The 14,394-nt window shown below is 41.4% G+C and overlaps 2 protein-coding genes across 2 annotated transcripts; one reads left to right on the forward strand and one right to left on the reverse strand.

Annotated features, from left to right (window-relative positions):
- Positions 1-1,525: 1,525 nt before the first annotated feature.
- Positions 1,526-5,698, reverse strand: LOC309397909 (SH3 domain-binding glutamic acid-rich-like protein 3). Its single transcript, XM_081964345.1, has 3 exons — positions 5,641-5,698; positions 2,924-3,091; positions 1,526-1,983 (listed from the first exon to the last, which is right to left on the reverse strand). Exons 1-3 carry the CDS (start codon positions 5,686-5,688, stop codon positions 1,882-1,884), a joined length of 318 nt encoding a protein of 105 aa, XP_081820471.1. The 5' UTR covers positions 5,689-5,698; the 3' UTR covers positions 1,526-1,881.
- Positions 5,699-7,304: 1,606 nt separating this feature from the next.
- Positions 7,305-13,146, forward strand: LOC309397904 (TLR adapter interacting with SLC15A4 on the lysosome-like). The gene is made up of 2 exons (XM_081964332.1): positions 7,305-7,471; positions 11,910-13,146. Exon 2 carries the CDS (start codon positions 11,957-11,959, stop codon positions 12,830-12,832), a length of 876 nt encoding a protein of 291 aa, XP_081820458.1. The 5' UTR covers positions 7,305-7,471; positions 11,910-11,956; the 3' UTR covers positions 12,833-13,146.
- The last annotated feature ends 1,248 nt before the right edge of the window (positions 13,147-14,394 follow it).

Raw genomic sequence — 14,394 nt, forward strand, 5'->3', positions numbered from 1 at the left:
TCTGCTAGTTCCTCTTGGGGCCTTTGATCACCCACCTTCTGGTCTATCAGACCTCGGCATCCATTCATAACTTCAGTTTTTATCTCATAATCCCACCGTGCTTGAGTCTCTTTGGCTGGCAGTCCTGTTTCTTTTCCTAAATGATAGCAGTTCACAGCTCCTTTGAAACTTTTCTTTTCCCTATTTCATGATGGCCGTGGGCTCTGAATGAGGAAAGTTCAATCAGAAATCTTTTTTTTTAAAGTATGTGATAGGAATCACAGATTTTTGAATAGATTGTCATTTTGTCTGTTACGTTGACCTTATTTATTTATTTTATTTATTCTTCGCATTTCTAAACCGCCCCCTCTCCCAAAAAGGGACTCGGGGCGGTGTACAGTCCACACAACAAATAACAGATAAAATACAAATATAAATATAACTATAAATATACGTATATATGTGGAGGAGGTTAAAATTAAGAGTACTGTACAGAAGAATAAATATGGGTCTAAAAGCCCTAAAAACAATTAAAATTAAAACATTACCCTTAAAATAACCAGATGAGAGTATACTACCAGGAGTTCATAGTTGTAACATTTAAAATTATGCCAGGCCAGCTAATCGGAACAGGTGAGTCTTCAATTTTTGTCGGAAGGAGCGGACCTTAATCGTGGCAATGAGGATGTTGTACCAGCTTCCGATTCCAGAAATCTAGTCATAAAAAGCTGCACATCTGCTGTTTTCTGTTATAATAATGTGCGATTTCATAATAGGTTTTTTTCTACTTTTACACTAAAAGCAATCGTTGTTCTTTTTAACTGCTGCTTTCGCTTCAGGTATGGCGATCGCCAGCTTTTTAGTGCCTAGGAATCCTCTTTATACTTTTAACATTTTCTTTATCTTCAATAACTTCTCATAGGCAACTGAGGTTATAAAGGCCAACAGAAATGGGACCACTGAAAACCAAAGGGAATCTATCAGTATTTTTGGATTTTACAGTACAGAAATGTCTTTTAAAAAAAAAACTTTTGAGGGGAAAAAATCCCTGCTTCTAAATCAGTTCAAAGGTTGATTCAACCTAAAGGCAACACATGGAAGGACATGGTGGCTCAGTGGCTAAGACGCTGAGCCTGTCAATTGGCAGTTTGGCGCTTTGAATCCCTAGTGCCGCGTAACGGGGTGAGCTCCTGTTACTTGTCCCAGCTTCTGCCAAGCTAGCAGTTCAAAAGCACATAAAAAATGCAAGTAGAAAAATAGGGACCACCTTTGGTGGGAAGGTAACAGCGTCCTGTGCGCTTTCGGTGTTTAGTCATGCCAGCCACATGATCAGGAGACGTCTTTGGACAGCGCTTTGAAACGGAGATGAACACCACCCCCTAGAGTCAGAAACGACTAGTACATATGTGTGAGGGGAACCTTTACCTTACCTTTACCTAAAGACAACACACGCATTTGCAGGAATCATGTCCTCAAAGAAAACAGGACAGCTCTGAGTAACTTTACGTTATTATTTTATTCATCTAGATAATAACGGTATCCGATGTCACAACTTCAAAAGATAGATTTCATTTGGTCTTTCACTCTGGCGTTTTAAATGAGTCAAAATCCTTCTATCTGATAGGAGAGATTTCAAGTTGGTGTGTTTAACTGTGTGTCCACCCAGCTACCACAAAGTAATGGCTCACTTTTTGTGTTCTACTGTCAGAGAAAGGTGTTACTACCTTATCCTCAAAGTAAACCTTATAGAAAAAGCTGAAAGAGCGGACATTACTTTTTTGCAATTCCCATGTCTTTCACAGGGAGCTGAATTTCTTTGGCATACAAAATTCCTGTTTCATCAAAACTTTTTTTTTTTAAAAAAATGGTTTAAGCATTGAACACTTATATAAAGGAACATCTTCAAATTGTTGCCGCACTTTTCCCCATTCTATCTACAGCGGCTACCTTAAGGAATTTCTTAACTTCTTCATTTTCAGTTGCTTCATACAGCATCTCAAAGTCCTGAAACAAATACAAAAGATAGAAGTTAACTTGAGTTAAGAAAGCAGAAGGGCGCTGGGATGAAAGTCACATTCCGCTGGATGTCACTTTTCTTCAGAATGCTGTTACTGCTGAGCCTGAATCTGATTATCCTAGATTCAAATGGCCATTCCATTCCTAAAATTACTGGATTATGCCAATCACTCACTGACTACAGAAATCACCTTAAACCATAATTTGTTAACAAGGAGATTCAAAGAATATGCTACATTGAATGAAACCATACTGTAGGTTACCGTGGTCTGAGAACTCTTTATCAACTTTAATTTGCTAATTTGGATTGTTGGAAGGAGAAAGCAGAAAAATAAACTCTATGGTAGGACAAACTTTTTCTTTTGCCAGAAGATAGTAACATATGTGATTTCCGCTACATACAAGCCAGAATATATTCCAATCAAAAACGAAACTAACTGACCTTGTCTAGGGACAATTTACCCTTCTGCAAATCTGATTGTAGGTCAGCCCTAAAAATGGGAATGTTGTTTGGTTCTTTGTGCACTTTGGATGACTTAATAAGAGCTCATTGATGTAATGTAGTTCACACACTGCATTTTCCCTATCCTTCCTCCCCTCCACCCCTTTTTTTCCATTTGGAAATAATAGCATAGTCAATGGGTAACCTGCACGGGGGATGATTCCAATGTTCGAAGAAGAAATAGGCTGGGGATGCTGCCAATGAGGGAAGAAAAAAAGCAAGAATTGGAGGAAGTGAATAAATTCCAGGTTTTTTTTTTTTCTTGTTTTGGGAAGGGAAGGTTAATGAGACATTATATTCACACACAAAATGCATTTTGAATAAGTGTGCTTTTATTCACCTTCCGTTGGTGCTGTCCAACCTGTTTTCCAGCCCTTATAACCCAATCCGTAATTTGGTTGCCTCCCCCAGTCTGATTTTCCTTACCCCGCAATACTCGTCTCCGTTAAAGATCTGGGGCGGGACTGCATCAGCCTTGCCAACTTTGTCCCTCATCTCTTGCAGCAAACTTTCACTGAGGGAGACATCCACCAACTGGTACTTCATGCGGTTCCCATCCAGAATGCGAAGAACCTCAGACTGCCTCTGCTTCACCTAGATAGGATACCAACAGTTTTGGTGAAGAGGGAGGGTAGAGACTTTGGGGTGTCCCAGATCTGACAGCATCTCTTAACACTTCAAATCCAGGTGTTACCATGGGGCTGCCCTAGTCCTCCGCTTGGGACGATTCTGGGTTTCAGTTAGAAGAGCTGGAAGCTAACTTCATATCAAAAAGAGTTAGTTCAAAAGTGGGTGACTTTAGCTGGGGCTAAAGATGTAGCTTCCTCGTGGTTCATGCCCGTTTTTGAGAACAGCCCTTCAATACAGCTTCCCTCCCTCCACCCACTCAAATTCCCCACCCCTATTTTAGTAGTTTTGCATTTCCCTCCTTCCTGCCCTCTGCCAAGTTAAAATCACTATTTATATCACAATGGATTCTTTTTTAAATTAAAAGTTTGGTGATAGAGAACAAAGGTGCATTCATTAACAAAGCCTCATATGGATTACAATCCCCATAATATTTCCTAAAGTAAATTCAAACTTACAAGTTACTTAATTTATTATGCTGCAGGAAAAAGAAAGAATCCAGACAACTAATTAGTATTTTTTAAACTTGTGCAGAAATGGTTTGTTTTTAAGAGTCTGCCCATCCCTGTATACTACTTCTGACAACTACAGATTTCTGATGTCTTAGTCTTGGCACAGCTTTCTTGTAGTACTATTTCTATTGAATTTTCTGAAACTAATTTATTTTGAGCCACAGTTTGTGTGTTTCTATTTTTAAGTGGCAGTTTTTGAATGTTAAAAAAAGCGCCTTGAATAGAATGCCTGTATTAGGAATTATTTTTGCTTCCAGCAGATGGAAGATGCTGGTGTAAAATTATAAAATAATATATATTTATATGAAAAACATGATAGCGCAATTTGCACTTCTTTAAATCTGTAAACTGCCTAGAGTCCTTAAGAAACAAGGTGGCAGATGAAATGCATCAGATATATAGATTGAATTGTCAATCCAGGTACCAATAGGAGATAATATTTTTAATTGAGGCTTGAACGCTCTGGAGTTCTTGGTGCTCTCTGAGTTTGTCTCCTTGCAGGCATTTCAATACCCAACTAGGTAACAGCATCAGTGCTAGAAGGGAGTGGGGTTTGCTGTCTTATATACAGTCTCTTCTAGCACTGGTGTTGGCTGCTCCATTTCAGTGGATTTGCAAGAAGGTTCCAATGAGTATTATTGTATTACTTCATTGGAAGAGTGCATTTGTAGCTCTAGGTTGAACTGTTGGGGTCCTTGGTCTTTCTGAGCTCGGTTGCTTTCTTGCAGACATTTGACTACCCAACTAGGTAATATGATCAGTGCTACTGTAGGAAGGAGTGGGGTTTGCTCTCTGTCATTCAAAGCTCGAGAATGTCTCATCTCTATTCTCAGCAGCTCCAAAGAAGCCCAGAGGGAAGGAGCTGGAGCCCCTCTTCTCCAGACGTCCTTGCAGACCAGAGTTTGTGCATTTCAGAGCCCTTACCCAACACTGATCTCATTGCAAGCCTTTTATTGATCTTTTGAATTCAAAATAGTCTGTCTGGGGGATCCACTTCCCTGTCTCTCTCCCCTTACTCAGGATGCCCCCATCCCCTCAGAGATGGATCAGCCTTTCCAGCCTGAGGTGATAGGAGTTGGGGGTCCAAGGGTTGTACTTCAACACTCAATGAAAGATGCTGGGGGTGGGGTGGCGATGGGAATTGGGATCCCAATCTCTGGAAGGGTACTTGGGCTTGTATTTCCAAGGCGCACAATGGATGCTTGGGTGGCTGGGGATGATGGGAGCTGTGATCCAAGAGGTCTCTGGAATGCTACTGGGGCTTGTATTCCAGAGACACGCAAAGGATGCTAAGGTGGCTGGGAGTGATGGGAGTTATGATCCAAGCCTTTGGAAGGGTACCGATGCTTGTATTCCAGAGATTCCAAAGGATGCTAAGGTGGCTGGGAGTGATGGGAGCTGTGATCCAAGCCTTTGGAAGGGTACTGAAGCTTGTAGTTCCAAGACATAAAAGAGATGCTGGCTTGGCTTGGCAGGGTTCCCCCATCTGTGATTTTCTTCCTTCCTTCCCTTTTCCTTCCTCCTTCCTTCCTTCTCTTTTCCTTCCTTTCTAATACTGAGCTCATTTTACCTCCCCCCCCCCTTTCTTTTAGTGATGCGACTTGTGATTGTTGCGGTTGCGGTTACAACACAACGGAGAGCGACGGGAGTTGGGATCCCAGAGCCTCGGGAGAACCACTGGGTTTTGTAGTCCTGAGACCTCCCAGACGGCGCTGGGAATAATGGGAGTTGTGATCCCACGGGCACCCGGCGGGGCTCGCAGTTCCCAGGCAGGCGAAGGGCGCTGAGAATGACTGGAATTGTGGTCCACACCTCTCTGGACGGGGAGGGGACCTGCAACCTCAGCCACAAGGAAGGCGCTGGGGATGATGGGTCCTGTAGTGTCCGCACTCCCGGAGGGCGACGAGTTGCAGAAAGGCTCGGGGCGGCTCGCCCTCCCAAGCAGCCCGGCTTGTAAGGGGCTCTCGGGCGCGGGCGCCCACCCCCTCCCAGGCTGCCCCTCACCTCCCTGGAGCCCGTCACGCTGGTGTAATACACTCGAAGGGCGGCCATGCTCGCCCGGGGCCCGCCGTTGCTATGGGAATACAACCGCCAGGGGGCTCGGGTGTTCAGAATGGCCACTCGCGCTGCCACTCAAAGAGCAGCCCTCCCCCCGTTCCCGGTCTCTCCTTTCCCTGGTTATTGCTCTTCTGCGCCCCTTGCGGGTCGGCGGGGAACTGCGGCGAGTGTTCCTGCAAAGGTCATCAGACGGAAATAGACTTTTTTTTTCTCCCTCTCTTGTCGACCTTTAAGATGGGTTGGTGTTGCGATGCTTACGCATCCCGGCTAGCAAGAAGGGAATGATAGGAGCTGGAGTCCAGCACCGAGACTGCCTGGGAGTTCTGGACAACGCAGGAGGTTGCAGAAGATCTGAGATTCAGGGGAGAGGAGGCCAGACGTGTCTTTGGGACCGAAGAGAATAGACTACAATAGAATAGAATAGAGGAAAGAAGAGTAGAGTAGAGTAGAGTAGAGTAGAGTAGAGTAGAGTAGAGTAGAGTAGAGTAGAGTAGAGTAGAGTAGAGTAGAGTAGAATAGAATAGAATAGAATAAAGAAGAATAGAATAGAGGAAAGAAAAATAGAATAGAATAGAGGAAAGAAGAATAGAATAGAATAGAATAGAAGAATAGAATAGAATAGAATAGAATAGAGAAGGAAGAATAGAATAGAAGCCTGTAACTCTAGGAAACCATGATTTGCCCCAAGCTTGCTATAGCAAACCTGGTATTAAACCATGATGAATAAAATAGTGACCTATAACTAAGGTGGTATGGTCTACAGGTAAAACCACACTTGGAATGCTGCATCCAGTTTTAATCAACATGATACAAAAATACGTTGAGACTCCAGAAAGAGCGCAGAGAAGAGCAACAAAGGTAAAATATTATAAACAGTTGAGGAACTGGGCATGACTAGTCTAGTGAAGAGAAGGACCAGGGGAGACATGATAGCAGTGTTTCAATATTTGAGGGGAGAGGAGCAGGTTAAGTCAACCTATATTCTCCAAAGCACTTTGAAGGCAGGACAAGAAGGAAGAGATGGAAACTAATCAAGGAGAGAATCAACCTAGAAATAAAGAGAAATTTCCTGGCAGTGAGAACAATTAATCAGCACTCCATCCATGTAGGCTTTTAAGAAGAGATTGGACAGCCTTTTGTCTGGAATTGTATAATTATAATTGTATAATTGTGCTTGAGCAGGGGGCTGGACTAGAAGACCTCCAAGTTCCCTTCCAATTCTGTTATTCTATTAAATCTATTGTGAGAATAATTCAGGTGAGATCTAGAATGGGCCAAGGTAAACATCTGTAAGAAATGTGGAAATTCATCTGGAGGGTCTGTATTTTGCTCCTCCCACTCTCCTCCACAACTTATAATAACTCTTAAGATTCAGCCTGCTCTGTGTGTCCTGTAGAAAAGACAATATGACCTCTGCTTGGTAACAAGTTACATTTTCGTTTTCCTAATTAAGTCACACTTCCTCTTTCCAGTGCAGTTCCACAAATTGTACCAGTCACAAGAGAACAACACTTATCTGCCTCGTTACACAATAAAGATTTTAAAAGTCAGATCCTTTTTTTGCATTTACTATCACAGGAGGGGTGACCACAGAGGTCTCCCTCCCCCCCTGACTGGAAGTGACTTGTTAAATGCATGAACATTGCAGAAGCCCAGAGATTCAAGCATGACTTGTAGAGAGTAGAACATCTGGGCAATTTCTGAAAAAAGGTGCAGAAAAGAATCATCTTTGTGGCCATTTTCCCTTCTGATCCCACATAGCATGTAATCAGCAAAGGTAGGTTTATTGCAAATACAGGAAGGTTAACGTTTTATGTAATTTAAAATATGTAAAGACTATAATCCAGGGCATTTTTTGCAAGCCTCTCAGAATTGCTTTCTAGTGAGATGGGAGGCATAGAAATAAATACAAATAAACAAACAAAAATGTAATTGGGAATATGTTTTGCTGAAGGGGCTACCTTGCGATGGCTACAAACTATGACAATTTGAGTTCCCATTGGTTAATGTGTGGTAGTTCATGGTAGGATTTGCAAGTATCAGTGACATTTTTGGAATGAACGTTTTAAAATCTTTTTTAAAAAAATATTTTCAATGTAATATATACAGGCAGCATCACATGGATGCAAAAAAGGCGTGGGGACAAATATAAATCTAAGCTTAGCTGAAAATCATACCCCTACTGTTTTACCTTCTTGGATTATATTATTTTAATATTGTACGAAATCTACCTCTGCACCCTGTCTCCTATAATTAACCTGGGGTAAACTAACGTGGAGAGATAACACGTTAAACCTTTTGCCATCAGACAATACTGTAGAATTTCCTGCAATATTTTAGTGATGACCTACAGTGTATTGCTTTATCACTTGGACTATGGGTAAATTTAAAACAAATTATGCAGAATCTGCCCAACTAGACAGTGTAATAGAGGATACTCACCTTACAATACAATACAATAGCAGAGTTGGAAGGGACCTTGGAGATCTTCTAGTCCAACCCCCTGCCTAGTCAGGAAACCCTATACCGTTCCAGACAAATGGTTATCCAACATCTTCTTAAAGACTTCCAGTGTTGGGGCATTCACAACTTCTGGAGGCAAGCTGTTCCACTGATTAATTGTTCTCACTGTCAGGAAGTTTCTCCTCAGTTCTAAGTTGCTTCTCTCCTTGATAAGTTTCCACCCGTTGCTTCTTGTTCTACCCTCAGGTGCCTTGGAGAATAGTTTGACTCCCTCTTCTTTGTGGCAACCCCTGAGATATTGGAAGACTGCTATCATGTCTCCCCTAGTCCTTCTTTTCATCAAACTAGTCATGCCCAGTTCCTGCAACCGTTCTTCATATGTTTTAGCCTCCTAATCATCTTGGTTGCTCTTCTCTGCACTCTTTGCATCTTGAAACGAAACAGGTGGAAATATTCACACAAGTGGTCCCCACCCTCTGGACTACAGTATTCTCCCCTCCAAATTTAGTCTGCCTCCATCCTGATGATGTTTCGGGTGGTGACAAAAACAATCCTCTTCAAGAGACCTTTCCAACTTGTTTTTTACGGCAGCTATGCCTTTATTTATAGATTCTAAAAGAAACAGAATCAGAATAGAGGGACCTTGGAGGTCTTCTAATCTACCCCCCTGCTCAAATAGGAGATCCTATACCATTTCAGACAGGTGACTGTCCAGTCTCTTCTTAAAAATCTCCAGCGATGCAGCACCCACAACATCTGGAGGCAAGCTGTTTCAATGGTTAATTGTCCTCACTGTTAGGAACTTTCTCCTTAATTCCAGGTTGCTTCTCTCATTGATTAGTTTCCATCCATTGTTTCTTGTCTTGCCCTCTGGTGCTTGGGAGAATAATTTGATCCCCCTCCTCTTTGTGGCAGCCTCTCAAACACTGCAATTCGGCTATCATGTCACCCTTTAGTCCTTCTTTTCTCTAGATTAGCCAAACTTTAAATCGTTCTTCATATGTTTTAGTGTCCTGGCTTTTAATCATCTTATTTGCTCTTCTTTGCACTTTTTCCAATTAGATTGTTTCTTAAAAAATATTAATGTTACAGTTCTTTTTATACATTTATTACGTGTTTTTTTAAAAAAATATTTTAAGCCACCCAGAATCGGAAGAAAAGACTGTTGTATAAAATTGGGCCTAGAAAAATAATTCATTGTGGCTATTTAACTTGCAGGACTTTACACCACTTGGGTAAACTTGTAGTGATTTCAGAACAAGGCACCCAGTTGAGAAAATTTTGATCAGGATTGAGAGGGACTTAGGATGTGGCCTAAGTGTGGTTTGGGTGAGCTTTTAAGAAGAGATTGAACAGCCTTTTGTCTGGAATTGTATAATTATAATTGTATAATTGTGCTTGAGCAGGGGGGCTGGACTAGAAGACCTCCAAGTTCCCTTCCAATTCTGTTATTCTATTAAATCTATTGTGAGAATAATTCAGGTGAGATCTAGAATGGGCCAAGGTAAACATCTGTAAGAAATGTGGAAATTCATCTGGTGGGTCTGTATTTTGCTCCCCCACTCTCCTCCACGCCTTATAATAACTCTAAGATTCAGCCTGCTCTGTGTGTCCTGCAGAAAAGACAAGTTGAGAAAATTTTGATCAGGGTTGAGAGGCACTTACGATGTGGGACATGGTTTGGGTGAGCCTCATATGCTCAACCACAACCTCCTGTTAAGCCTTTTTCTTTTTGAGAAATGAGACTCACAATAAACGAGGTGTGAGAGTTAAAAATAGTAAGTTCTTAAATGTATATGCTGCCCCTCGTAACAATTCTGGACCGAGATGACACATTTCTCCTGTTTTCATAAATACCCGAAGGAAATTATTAAAGCAAAGAAGAAACTGGGAGGTCCTTGGTGGTCTCTGAGCTTGGTTGTTTTCTTACAGATTTTTCATTACCAAATTGGATAACATCATCAGTGATCCAACTCAAGGAAGTTGGATTTGCTCTCTTTTTATATACAAATGACTTGTCCTGTCAGTGTCATTGGGAGTATTCTTGGTAGTTCCTTGTTTGGGCTGTTGTTTACTGTTTGTTTGTCTGAGTTAGTAGTTACTTGATTGGAGTATTTCTTACTACTTGTTTGCTGGTCTACTATTACTCTTGGTCTTAATCTGTCCTTATCTGGGTGTTGATAGTTGGTGGGAAAGTGTTTTGGTCTTCTTGTTTCCTATTTTGTTTTCTGACAGTGCAAACCACTAATATATAAAAAGAGAGCAACTCCCCACTTCCTTCTAGCATTGATGATATTACCTAGTTTGGTAATGAAACGTGGTCGGTAAGAAAACAACCAAGCTGAGACAGCACAAGGAGCAAAGAGTTCAACCTTGAGCTTCAACTTTTCTCTTCTAAAGAAGAAACTGTAATTTGACTGACTTGTATGTTTTGCTGGTAAAATAAATTGATGTACCAACTTTCTAATTCCTTCAAAAAGGAGAAGAAAGATTTATGTGTGCAATAGCAGCTAAGGAAAATGAATCAGAGGCTAAACAGCATATACATTGCATCAAACATTACTTCCTTAATCAGCTTTTCTTGAACAAGCTGCAGTCAGATGGGTGTCTGTGTGGCAGACTAATATGTAAAATATGTCAGAGTGCGCATAGCGTGACTACTATTTTGAGTCAACCCAGGAGCAAAAGTACAGTACATAGAGGTTTTGTCTTTCAAACAGTGGTTTATATACAAGACTTATATATACATACCGTACATACAGGTGTTAGGCAAATACCAGGCAATCAATCAATCTTCAACTCCACACCAGGAACCACAATGGAGAGAGAATGCGAGGAGGGAGATATAGGAGGAGGGAGGGAGGGAAGAAGGGAGGGTGGGAGAGAGAGAGAGAGAGAGAGAGAGAGAGAGAGAGAGATATGCTCTCACATGGCCTCCCTTATATATACAGATTCTTAAAGTGGCAATAACCCTGCTGTCTTATCCTCATGTCATCATCTCGGTTGACAGCCTTACAGCAGCTGGTCAGCTATTAAATCATCATTACCCTGACAAAATACAATCTACAAGTCATAACATGGATTCATAGAATGCACTGAGCTAAAGCAAAGCAAACATCCTTTGTAAGAGTTTTCACCCATCTAGCTAAACCAACTGTGATCCAATTTGTGAGCAAATCCTTCCTGCTTAGGGTATACCGTGTTGTCTGAATCCAACCATCATGATCTGCAAACCATAGTTCATAGTTTAGAATGTATGATCTCAGCCAATGATGAATCAGGAGTCAATATCCACAGACCGATACTTTTTCATTTGCTTGCTTAACTATAAATCATTTTTAGTGTTTCTGAAGCCACCGAGTAGCTCTCTAAATGTTTTTTTTTGGGGGGGGGGATCACTTAGAGCATCCTGGTTCTCTAATGTTCCTCCTTATCTTTCTGGTGTTTTGCAATGGCTTGCCAAATTAATGGGATTATAGAATATGTTTTGCTTGGCATAAGGGCAGCGCAGAAAAGGAAGAGCCAAAATTTAATTGCTGTAATGATGTTTTAGACTATAAATTACAGAATTCCTACACACCGACCATGCTGATGTGGGAATTCTGGAATCCAATAAACCAGGAAGATCTTGGTTTAAAGAAGGCTGAGGATATTTCGCTGCTGTCTTAACCGAGGTACAATGAATTAAGCAACCGGATGTGTTTTCTCTTTCCTTCTCTAAATAACTTCTCCATGTATTTTTTTTTTTACAGGCATTTGCTCTGCGTAGTCTTTTTGAAGGTCTGTCTTCTGAGCCACCATGCTGGCAGAAAGCTTCATAACTATCTTTGCTTATAAAGGTGAGCCTTTTGACTCCCATCAAGGCCAGTTGCTGAAACCTGTCGGAGAAGAAACTTGGCAAAGTCAGTTGGCCAATACGGATGAAAACGAACAGCTCTCTACGGAATCCAGTCAGGACGCAACTGAGAAGGTGGTGGGGATTCATGGTGGTGGGAACACGGATCCAAAAAGTCATCAGCAGATCCCTGGACAAGATGCCCCAAGGAACAAAATCCAGAAAATACCCCTGACCGTTCCTCAGCACTTACCAGTTCAAGAGCAGTACTGTGGGAAAGAGCTGGATTTGTACAGATCTTGGTCATGCCAAAGTCTTTATCAGAATTATCCCGATCTGCATATCGGAGGAGATCATATCGCTGACCATACACAATGTGATTCCGGCTGCATCATGTACCAGTCTTACAACGAATTGTCTGGTCCCGTGTTCTTGTCTACAGACCTCCCCTTAGATGCTCCCTTCCCGTTACAGAAACCCAGGGTCCTAAAGGTATTGCCCGGGGACGACGTTGGGGAGAACAGCCTGGCTCTCCACAAGGAGCCCCTTTCTAACTCGTTGCTTAACAAGCACATGGAAAAGGAAATACAGGAACTGTATAAACAGTTTTGGGAGGAGAAGTTGACTCACTGCAATTCCATCACCCACTGCCTGATGTCGAACGGCCTGATGAGTAACCTCGGTGAGGCCCACCACCCGCTGTCTCATGGACACCAACAAACGCTCTTGCACTCTCTGGCTCGCCTGGGCTTGCACAACACTAGCGGTGGAAATAGCAGCGAATTTAGCACGCCGAATTTGCAAATCTCCGCCCCGCTTGGCAAGAGAAAATGTCTGTGACGCAACGTGCAATAGATTCTTCAAAAACAGACAAAAGAAATGAGACAGTCTTTGGTTAATAGCAATACACAGACTTATAGACCACTTTACAGTGCTTTACAGCCCTCTCTAAGTGGTTTACAGGGTCAGCATATTGCCCCCAACAATCTGGGTTCTCATTTTACCCACGATGGGTGCTTCGCCTTAGCTGTTACAATGTAATCAGGGTTAACCGGAGAGGCAGTTTCTGTAAGCAGGGCAATAAAGATGAAGCTAGAAGCAACACCAGAATGTTTCCTTCCTGCTTTCCTTACAGGATTAGCCCTGTGAAGTGGGGGGAAAAAACAAAAGGAGATTTCTTCCAACAACCGGTTCTCCGAACTGCTTAGAAAGTTCACAACCGGTTCTCCTGAATAGGTGCGAACTGGCTGGATCCCACCACTGGCAACAGTTTATATACAATGGAGCCCTATCGTGTATATTAAAAAATCTGAGAAGTTCTTGAATGAAACCTAGGCATTACTAATCATATTTTAGGGCTTATGCTGCATTTGTGTATCAGTGGTTTTTAGCTATTAACAAAAAAAACAGATCAACAGAATAACAAAGTTGGAGGGGACCTTGGAGATCTTCTAGTCCAACCCCTTGCTCAAGCAGAAAACCCTATACCATTTCAGGCAAGTGGTTGTCCAATCTCTTCTTAAAAATTTCCAGTCTTGGAACATTCACAACTTCTGGAGGCAAGTTGTTCCACTGATTAATTGCTCTCAGTGTCAGGAAAGTTCTCCTTAGTTCTAGTAGCATTATAGTAGGAATTCTAGAGTAGTGGTAATAGTGATGGTAGAAAAATATACTTACCATAGAAACTACTTTTGACCCTGGCTTGATTCTAAATTGTACAGTATTCCTTAAGGTGTTGTAGGACATTTACAATAAGAGACTTACACGCTTTGAGGAGTTGTAATTGTCTGAGGGTTGGACTATAAATGTATCTGCTTTCATCCCCTCCGTTTATTTTTGCATTTCAAAAACGTTGTCCTGTAAAGTTCATATATTTCTCCAGATCAGCCTTTAAAAAGAAAAAAAAACTTTATATCTGCTGTGGAAAAATAATCAGGAATACATTCCGGGGAAAGCGAAATGCATTTGGAGAAAGGTGTGAAGGATTCTAGTGGAAATTGTAGAATTCTTCATGACAAGATATTTATGAAACTATAACATGACCTAAAAACTTGTGACATTAATTTTCCGGTTAAAAAAGATAGGGGAACAGAAACAAACTGGATTTCTGCTTTCTGACATGTCAGTTTCTAACCACTTAAGATAATTCATTGTTGATCTTTTTTTTTCTGAAATGGAAATATGACTCATGACTTTATGCAGTTATAATGGAAAGTTCTTAGACACTAATAAAGCCGTTTTTAGATTCTTTAATGAATTGATCCATACTAACTGGCCAAAAATGTCTCTGTTCATGTAATGGTGGAGTCTCCTAAATGATATCCAGAAACATAAAACTAACCCCAAAACAGGCCTTTCCCGGGAGATTTTTTTCCTCATCTGGCATTTTTTATTTTATGAAA

Source organism: Natrix helvetica (assembly GCF_964273705.1).
Source record: "Natrix helvetica genome assembly, chromosome: 11".
Lineage (NCBI taxonomy): Eukaryota > Metazoa > Chordata > Lepidosauria > Squamata > Natricidae > Natrix > Natrix helvetica.